This window comes from Narcine bancroftii, chromosome 3 (genome assembly GCF_036971445.1).
Source record: "Narcine bancroftii isolate sNarBan1 chromosome 3, sNarBan1.hap1, whole genome shotgun sequence".
Taxonomy (NCBI): Eukaryota; Metazoa; Chordata; class Chondrichthyes; order Torpediniformes; family Narcinidae; genus Narcine; species Narcine bancroftii.
The window spans coordinates 234,939,804-234,949,280 of NC_091471.1; the positions used below are offsets into that span (position 1 = coordinate 234,939,804).

Here is a 9,477-nt window from a genome sequence, read left to right on the forward strand (position 1 = left end):
TGGTGTACAGCAACCGACACGGTGAACGGTGGAGAGTGTTATAGAACTGACACCTCGGGATACAGGGACAGAAACAGTGAATGAAGGGTGGGTAGTATTGTGAAACAGAGAGACCTCGGAGTACGGGGACCGACACGGTGAATGGTGGGGAGTGTTGTAGAACAGAGAGACCTCGGGTACGGGGACTGACACGGGAAACAGTAGAGAGTGTTGTGGAAGAGAGAGACCTTGGTGTACGGGAACCGACAAGGTGAATGGTGAGCAGTGTTATACAACAGAGAGACCTTGGGGACCAACACGGTGAACGGTGGGGAGTGTTGTAGAACAGAGACCTCGGGTTACCTGGACTGATACGGTGAACAGCGGGGAGTAATGACAGAGACCTCAGGGTACGGGGACCGACACCGTGAATGGTGGAGAGTGTTGAAGAACAGAGAGAACTTGGGATACAGGTACCGACACAGTGAACAGTGGGGAGTGTTGTAGAACAGAGAGACCTCGGAGTACGGGGACCAACACGGTGAACAGCGGGGAATGTTGTACAACAGAAAGATCTCGGGGTACGGGGATAGACACAGTGAAATATTGTAGAACAGAGAAACCTCGGGTTATGGCTACCGACACAACGTGTTGTAGAACAGAGACCTCAGGGTACGGGGACTGACAGGGTGAACGGTGGGGAGTGTTATAGAACAGAGAGACCTTGGGTTACGTAGACTGACATGGTGAACGGTGCGGAGTGATGTAGAACAGAGAACTCAGGATACGGAGACCGACACTGTGAGCGGTGGAGAATGCTGAAGAACAGAGAGACCTTGGGGTACGAGGACCGACACGGTTAACGGTGGGAAATGTTGTAGAACAGAGAGACATCGGGTTACCCGGACTGCCACAGTGAACGGTGGGGAGTGTTGCAGAACAGAGACCTCAGGGTACGGGGATCGACATGGTGAATGGTGAAGAGTGTTGCAGAACAGAGAAACCTCGAGTTACGGTTACCGACACGGTGAACGGTGGGGAGTGTTGTCGAAAAGAGAGACCTCGGATTACGTGGACTGACATGGTGAACGGTGTGATGTCGAACAGAGATCTTGGGCTACGGCAACCAACATGTTGAACGGTGGAGAGTGTTGTCGAACAGAGACCGAGGGGTACGGGGACCATTACAGTGAAGGGTGGGGAGTGTTGTCAAACAGAGAGACTTCGGCGTACAGGAACACACACGGTGAATGGTGGGGAGTGTTGTAGAAGAGAGACATTGAGGTACTGAGACCGACACGGTGAACGGTGGGGAGTGTTGTAGAACAGAGTGACCTCGGTGTACGGGTCCGACACGGTGAACGTTGTGGAGTGTTGTGGAACTCGGAAACCTCGGGTATGATGAACGACACTGTGAAGGTTGGGGAGTGTTGTAAAACAGAGAGACCTCGGGTACGGGGCCGACACGGAAAACAGTGGAGTGTTGTGGAACAGAGAGAACTCGGTGTACGGGGACCGACACGGTGAACGGTGGGGAGTGCTGTAGACCTCAGGGTACGGGAACTGACAGGGTGAACGGTGGGGAGTGTTATAGAACAGAGAGACCTTGGGTACGGGGACCGACACGGTGAACAGTGGGGAGTGTTGTAGACCTCAAGGTATGGGGACCGACAAAGTGAACGGTGGGGAGTGTTATAGAACAGAGAGACCTTGGGCTACGGCGAACGACATGGTGAACGGTGGTGGGGAGTGTTGTAGAACAGAGACCTCAGGGTACGGGGACAGACATGAACGGTGGAGAGTGTTGACGACAGAGAGACCTCGGGGTACGGGGACAAACACGGTGAACTGTGGGGAGTGTTGTAGAACAAAGAGACCTCGGGGTACGGGGATCGACGTGGTGAACGATGGGGAATGTTGTAGAACAGATACCTCGGGTGACCTGGACTGACACGTTGAACGGTGGGGAGTAATGTCAGAGACCTCGAGGTATGCAGACCGACACCGTGAACGGTGTAGAGTGTTGTAGAACAGAGACCTCGGGTTACCTGGATTGACACGGTGAACGGTGGGGAGTAATGTCGAAGAGACCTCTGGGTACGGGGACACACATGGTGAACTGTGGCAAGAGTTGTAGAACAGAGAGACCAGTGGGTACGGGGACCGACACAGTAAAGGGTGGGGTGTTGTCGAACAGAGACATTTTGGGATACGGGGACCGACACGGTGAACTGTGTGGGGAGTGTTGTAGAACAGACAGACCTCGGGGTACAGGGACAACAGAGAGACTCGGGCTATGGGGATCGACACGGTAAACGGTGGGGAGTGTTGTGTTAGAAAGAGACCTCGGTGTATAGGGACCGACACAGTGAACGGTGGGGAGTGTTGTAGACCTCAGGGTACGGGGACCGACATGGTGAACGGTGGGGAGTGTTGTAGAACAAAGAGACCTCGGGGTACGGGGACCGACACAGTGAATGCTGGGTAATGTTGCAGAAGAGACCTCAGGTTACCTGGACTGATACGGTGAACAGTGGGAAGTAATGTCGAACAGAGACCTTGGGGTACAGGGACACACATGGTGAACTGTGGGGAGTGTTGTAGAACAGAAACCTCGGGGTACGGGGATCGACACGGTGAAGAATGTTGTAGAACAGAGAAACCTCGGGTTACGGTTACCAACACGGTGAACGGTGGGGAGTGTTGTAGAACAGAGAGACCAGGTGGTACGGGGACCGATACAGTGAAGGCTGGGGAGTGTTGTCGATCAGAAAGACTTCGACGTACGGGAACATACACGGTGAATGATGGGGAGTGTTGTAAAAGAGAGAGACATCGAGGTACTAAGACGGACACGGTGAACTGTGGGTAGTGTTGTAGAACAAACAGCTCAGAGTACGGGGACACACACGGTGAACGGTGGGGAGTGTTGTAGAACTCGGAAACCTCAGGTACGAGGACCGACACTGTGAAGGTTGGGGAGTGTTGTAGAACAGAGAGACCTTGCAGTACGGGGACCAAAACGGTGAATGGTGAGTATTGTGGAACAGAGAGAACTCGTGGTAGGGGAACCGACACATTGAATGGAGGGAAATGTTGTAGGATAGAGAGACATCAGGTTACCTGGACTGCCATAGTGAATGGTGGGGAGTGTTGCAGAACAGACACCTCAGAGTATGGGGACACACACAGTGAACGGTGGGGAGTGTTGTAGAACAGAGAGGCCTTGGTGTACGGGTCCGACACGGTGAACAGTGGGAAGTGTTGTAGAACAGAGAGACCTTGGGTTACATGGACCGACATGGTGAACGGTGCAGTGACGTAGAACAGAGACCTCGGTGTACGGGGATCGACATGGTGAACGGTGAGGAGTATTATAGAACAGAGATACCTCGGGGTACAGGGACCGATACGGTAAACAGTGGGGAATGTTGTGGAACAGAGACCTCAGGGTACGGGGACAGACATGGTGAACGGTGGAGAGGGTTGACGAACAGAGAGATCTCGGGGTACGGGGACCAACACGGTGAACTGTGGGGAGTGTTGTAGAACAAAGAGACCTCGGAGTACGGGGACTGACACGGTGAACGGTGGGGAATGTTGTAGAAGAGACTGTGGGTTACCTGGACTGACACGGTGAACGGTGGGGAGTAATGTCGAACAGAGATCTCGGGGTAAGGATACCGACACGGTGAATGGTGGAGAGTGTTGAAGAACAGAGACCTCGGGGTACGTGGACACACATGGTGAACTGTGGGGAGTGTTGTAGAACAGAAAGACCTGGGGGTACGGGGTCCGACACAGTAAAGGGTATGGAGTGATGTCGAACAGAGATCTTGGGCTACGGCGACCGACATGGTGAACTGTGGGGAGTGTTGTTGAACAAAGAGACCGAGGAGTACAGGGACCGATACAGTGAAGGATGGGGAGTGTTGTAGAACAGAGACCTCGGTGTACAGGCCTGACACAGTGAACGACGTGGAGTGTTGTAGAACAGAGGGACCTCGGGGTATGGGGCCGACACGGAAAACAGTGGAGAGTGTTGTGGAAGAGAGACCTCGGTGTACGGGGACCAAAACGTTGAATGGTGGGGAGTGTTGTAGAACAGACAGACCTTGGGGTACGGGGATCGACACGGTGAACGGTGGGGAGTGTTGTAGAACAGAGATCTTGGGCTACGGCAACCGACATGTTGAATGGTGGAGTGTTGTCGAACAGAGACCGAGGGGTACGGGGACCGTTACAGTGAAGGGTGGGGAGTGTTGTCGAACAGAGAGACCTCGGCATACGGGAACACACACGGTGAATGGTGGGGAGTGTTGTAGAAGAGAGACATCGAGGTACTGAGACCGACACAGTGAACAGTGGGGAATGTTGTAGAACGGGGAGACCTCGGGGTATGTGGCCGACACTGTGAATGGTGGGGAGTGTTGTAGAACAGAGACCTCGGGGTACGGGGACCGAAACGGTGAACAGTGGGGAGTGGTGGAGAACAAAGAGACCCGTCACTTGGGAACAAACAGCAACCACAGTAAGTGCTATCAAAAGTCTTTTAATGAGGCTTTACCAAGTCGGGAGACATTGCCACACTTCGACAGCGGTCATGCAGAAGCGAAGGGAGGGAGACAAGAGGGGGACAGAGAAAGAGAGATGGAGTGGGAGGGGGACAGAAAAAGAGGGAGGAGAGACAGATGTAGTGAGAAGGGAGACAAGAGAGGCAGGGAAGGAGGGTTGTGGATAGAAAGGAGAGTGAGACAGAGAGGGAAATAGACAGAGAGGGTGAGAAATCGGGATGGAGACCAGAGAGGGTGCCTCACGCCACCTCCTCATCGTCTTCCTCCTCGAACTCTCCCTCCTCTTCGGCAGTGGCATCTTGGTACTGCTGGTACTCCGAGACTAGGTCGTTCATGTTGCTCTCTGCCTCGGTGAACTCCATCTCATCCATGCCCTCACCCGTGTACCAGTGGAGGAAGGCCTTGCGACGGAACATGGCGGTGAACTGCTCTGAGATACGCTTAAAGAGCTCCTGGATGGCGGTGCTGTTGCCGATGAATGTGGCAGACATCTTGAGCCCCCGGGGGGGGATGTCACACACGGCCGTCTTCACATTGTTGGGGATCCACTCCACAAAGTAGCTGCTGTTCTTGTTCTGCACGTTCAGCATTTGCTCGTCCACCTCCTGGGGAAGGCCACAGAGGGGAGGTGCTGTCAGGCCCAACGCCACTCGACCCTTCAAATCCCCCTCACCCATGAAGCTCACAGAGCGTGCGCGCATGTCCACCTTTTCCTTCCCTCAGGAATCCCGACCCCCATATAGGCTGCTCAGCCCATCAAGTCTGGCCTGCCATTCTATCACAAGCTGATCCATTCTCCCATTCAGAGCCACTCGCCAGCCTTTCTCGTCCTGGCTCATCAGAATTTTAAATCCACCTAGGACTCCTCCCCTGTCTCCTTCATGGACATGGACCACTCAGGAAGATAGGTGCCAGTGTCAGGCTGTGCCCCCCCCAGGAAGATGGGTGTCAGTGTCAGGCTGTGCCCCCCAGAAAGATGGGTGCCAGTGACAGGCCATGCCCTCAGAAAGATGCGTGCCAGTGTCAGGCCGTGACCCCCAGAAAGATGGGTGCCAGTGTCAGGATGTGCCCCCCAGAAAGATGGGTGGCAGTGTCAGGATGTGCCCCCCAGAAAGATGGGTGGCAGTGTCAGGATGTGCCCCCCAGAAAGATGGGTGGCAGTGTCAGGATGTGCCCCCCAGAAAGATGGGTGCCAGTGTCAGGCCATGTCCCCCAGAAAGATGGGTGCCAGTGTCAGGCCATGTCCCCCAGAAAGATGGGTGCCAGTATCAGGCCATGCCCCCCCAGAAAGATGGGTGCCAGTGTCAGGCCATGCCCCCCCAGAAAGATGGGTGCCAGTGTCAGGCCATGCCCCCCCCCAGAAAGATGGGTGCCAGTGTCAGGCCATGCCCCCCCAGAAAGATGGGTGCCAGTGTCAGGCCATGCCCCCCAGAAAGATGGGTGCCAGTGTCAGGCCATGCCCCCCAGAAAGATGGCTGCCAGTGTCAGGCCATGCCCCCCAGAAAGATGGCTGCCAGTGTCAGGCCATGCCCCCCAGGAAGATGGCTGCCAGTGTCAGGTCATGCCCCCCAGAAAGATGGCTGCCAGTGTCAGGATGTGCCCCCAAAGATGGCTGCCAGTGTCAGGATGTGCCCACCAGAAAGATGGCTGCCAGTGTCAGGCTGTGCCCACCAGAAAGGTGGCTGCCCACGTCAGTCTGTGTCCCCCAGAAAGATGGTTGCCTATCAGGTTGCAACCACCCCCTCTCCCAGGAAGATGGTTGCCTGCCAGTGTCAGGTTGTAACCCCCCCCCCTTCATGAACATCCTGCTCCAGAACATGGGTGTCACGGTCACGTTACGCCCTCTCCCCCTCCTCACCTTCATGGACATCCTGCCCCGGAAGATGGCTGCCACTGTCAGGTAACGGCCGTGGCGTGGATCGCAGGCCGCCATCATGTTCTTGGCATCGAACATCTGCTGGGTAAGCTCGGGCACGGTTAGGGAGCTGTACTGCTGGCTGCCACGGCTGGTGAGAGGAGCGAAGCCAGGCATAAAAAAATGGAGGCGGGGGAAGGGCACCATGTTGACGGCCAACTTACGCAGGTCGGCGTTCAGCTGCCCGGGGAAGCGCAGGCAGGTGGTGACCCCACTCATGGTGGCAGAGACCAGGTGGTTGAGGTCGCCGTAGGTAGGGGTGGTGAGCTTGAGAGTGCGGAAGCAGATGTCGTACAGCGCCTCGTTGTCAATGCAGAAGGTCTCGTCTGTGTTCTCCACCAGCTGATGGACGGAGAGTGTGGCGTTGTAGGGCTCTACCACCGTGTCGGAGACCTTGGGGGACGGAACCACACTGAAGGTGTTCATAATCCGGTCAGGGTACTCCTCGCGGATCTTGCTGATCAGCAGGGTGCCCATGCCCGAGCCCGTGCCCCCTCCCAGGGAGTGGGTGAGCTGGAAGCCCTGCAGGCAGTCACAGCTCTCTGCCTCCTTCCGCACCACGTCCAACACCGAGTCCACCAGCTCAGCACCCTCCGTGTAGTGCCCCTTGGCCCAATTATTGCCTGCCCCGCTCTGACCTGCAATGGGGTGGGGGAGTGGATAGAGGGAGTGGGGAGGAGGGGTTGGGGTGCAAGGAGAGGAATTAAAGACAAGGAATTGTGGATAAGACACTGAACTATTTTCTGAAATGGCTGCCGGCACCAGTGTCAGGTGACATGCAGTTATTTTAAACAGACAAGACTAAACATTACTTCCTCTAGAGAGAGACAGACACTTGCAGAGTCAGACAGGGCCAGAATCAAGACCTCCAGCCCCAGATGGGGTTGGGGGCAGACAGAGATGACACCCACCGAAGACGAAATTATCTGGGCGGAAGATCTGTCCAAAGGGTCCTGACCTCACCGAGTCCATGGTTCCTGGCTCCAGGTCCACCAACACCGCACGGGGCACGTACTTCCCCCCTGCAACGGGAAAGAGGGGAGTGATGGGGGCATGTAATTCTCCCCCAGCAACAGGAAAGGGGTGACAGGCACGTACTTACCCCCTTCAATGGGAAAGAGGAGGGTGATGGGGGCACATAATTCCCCACCCGCAACGGGAAAGAGGGTGTGATGGGGGCATTTAATTCCCCCCCTGCAATGGGAAAGGGGGTGATGGGGGCACAATTCCCCCCCTGCAATGGGAAAGAGGGGGGTGATGGGGCACTTAATCCCCCCCCTCCTCCGCAATGGGAAAGGGGGTGATGGGGGCATGTAATTCCCCACCCCCGGCAACAGGCAAGTAAGGGGTGACAGACACGTACTTCCCCCAGCAAAGGGAAAGAGGAGGGTGATGTGGGGCACGTAATTCCTCCCTGCAATGGTTAAAGGGGGGGGGGGGGTGGGGGTGGGTGAGGGAGCACAAACTCTCTCTCTCCCCCCCCCCCCCCCCGCAAATGGACCAGGCAGAGGGGGAGGAGGTGAACTTGCATCTGCCCCTACAGGACGGATGGACGGAAGGGGGGGCACATACTCCCCCCTGCAATGGAGTGGGGTTGAGGTGGGACTTGAATTTCCCCTTCAATGGGACAGAAGGGGGCGGGGACACTGCCCTACAGCAGGACAGAGAGGGGGTGAACTTGCATCCGCCGCTACAGGATGGGGTGGGCACATACTTCCCTCTGGAATGGGATGGAGGTGGGTAAGGCGGGACTTGAATCCCCTCCCTACAATTGGACGGAGTGGGGTGAGGGGGGGACTTATATCCCCCTACAACAGGACGGAGGGAGTAAGGGTGAGTTACATCCCCAAGACAAGTGGACATTGAGGAAGGGGGTGGGAGTTACAGCCACCTACAATGGAACAGTGGGAGGTAAGTTACATCCCACCCCCAGAACAGAATGGAGATGGGGGACATGTATCAAGATGTGGGTGATACAGCAGGGTGCAGGGGGGGGTTAGCCACGGCTGAATACAAAGGGTAGGGGCAGCAGAGTGATGAGGGTGAGAAACGGTTGGGGGGGGGGGAAGAGAAGAGGACCTACCCGAAGCCTCGTTGTAATACACATTGATCCTCTCCAGCTGCAGATCGCTGTCCCCTCGGTACGTCCCCGTGGGGTCGATGCCATGTTCATCACTGATCACTTCCCAGAACTGTAGGAAAAAAGGGGGGGGGGGAGCGGGAGGAAGGGAGAGGGGGGAGGAAGGGAGGGGGAGAATGGGGGAAGGGAAAAAGAGAAAAGAGAAGGGATGAAAGGAGTGCGGAGGAAGCTCATCCCCTCCCCCCGCGGGAGAAGTTGACCGTCCCCCGGCCAACGCCCAGCGCTGTCCCGCCCCGTCGAGACCGCGGGCCCGGTGTAAAGATGGGGACACGCAGACCACCATGCCCCACCTTGGCCCCGATCTGGTTGCCGCACTGGCCAGCCTGAAGGTGGACGATCTCGCGCATGGTAACCCCCGGAAATGAGCGTCAGCCTCAAAATAAGCACAACTTCCACTGCAGCCGCCGCCTCCGCGGTTCTAAGGCGCAGCGCTTGCTCGCCGCCTCCCTTATGGCCGTAGGGCGGACGCGGCGCGGAACGGCGGGACTCGCCGCCTCGCCATTGGTCAGCGTGGCCGCCCGTCAGCGGACGCCGCATTCGGTCCGCCTCCACCCCGAGCCCATTGGCCACTGCGCCCGACAGCAGCAACCCCGCCCACTGCGCACAGACTGCGCCCGAGCTGGCGGGCAGCCAGTGACGTCACAAAGGCAGCGGGCGGAATACTGATTGGACCAGGAGGGGGAGGGGAAGTTCTTAAAGGGGACGCGCAGGAGGACTGGCTTTGGAGGATCAAGCGTGGTGCTCACTCGAGGGTGTATACAGACCTGGACACTCTCCCTGGGAGCTCTGTCTGCCTCCCAATGTGCTCCTATCTCTCTCCCTTCCTCGCCACTCTCCCCCCTCTCTCTCCTCTCCCCTCCCCTTCTCCT

At 56.8% G+C, this 9,477-nt stretch overlaps 1 protein-coding gene across 1 annotated transcript; it reads right to left on the reverse strand.

The window, feature by feature from the left end:
• Positions 1 to 4,515: 4,515 nt before the first annotated feature.
• LOC138758314 (tubulin beta-4B chain) lies at positions 4,516 to 9,203 on the reverse strand. The gene is made up of 5 exons (XM_069927046.1): positions 8,899 to 9,203; positions 8,552 to 8,660; positions 7,380 to 7,490; positions 6,412 to 7,106; positions 4,516 to 5,158 (listed from the first exon to the last, which is right to left on the reverse strand). The coding sequence occupies exons 1-5, from the start codon at positions 8,953 to 8,955 to the stop codon at positions 4,793 to 4,795; spliced, it is 1,338 nt and encodes a 445-aa protein (XP_069783147.1). The 5' UTR covers positions 8,956 to 9,203; the 3' UTR covers positions 4,516 to 4,792.
• Between the last annotated feature and the right edge of the window lie 274 nt (positions 9,204 to 9,477).

Excerpts from the sequence above, each read along its gene's own strand:
- LOC138758314 (XM_069927046.1), bottom strand. The coding sequence starts at position 8,955 with ATGCGCGAGATCGTCCACCTTCAGGCTGGCCAGTGCGGCAACCAGATC. Across the intron at positions 8,661-8,898 it reads GCAACCAGATCGGGGCCAAG|TTCTGGGAAGTGATCAGTGA; the intron begins GTGGGGCATGGT and ends TTTTTCCTACAG. Across the intron at positions 5,159-6,411 it reads GGGGCAGGATGTCCATGAAG|GAGGTGGACGAGCAAATGCT; the intron begins GTGAGGAGGGGG and ends GGCCTTCCCCAG.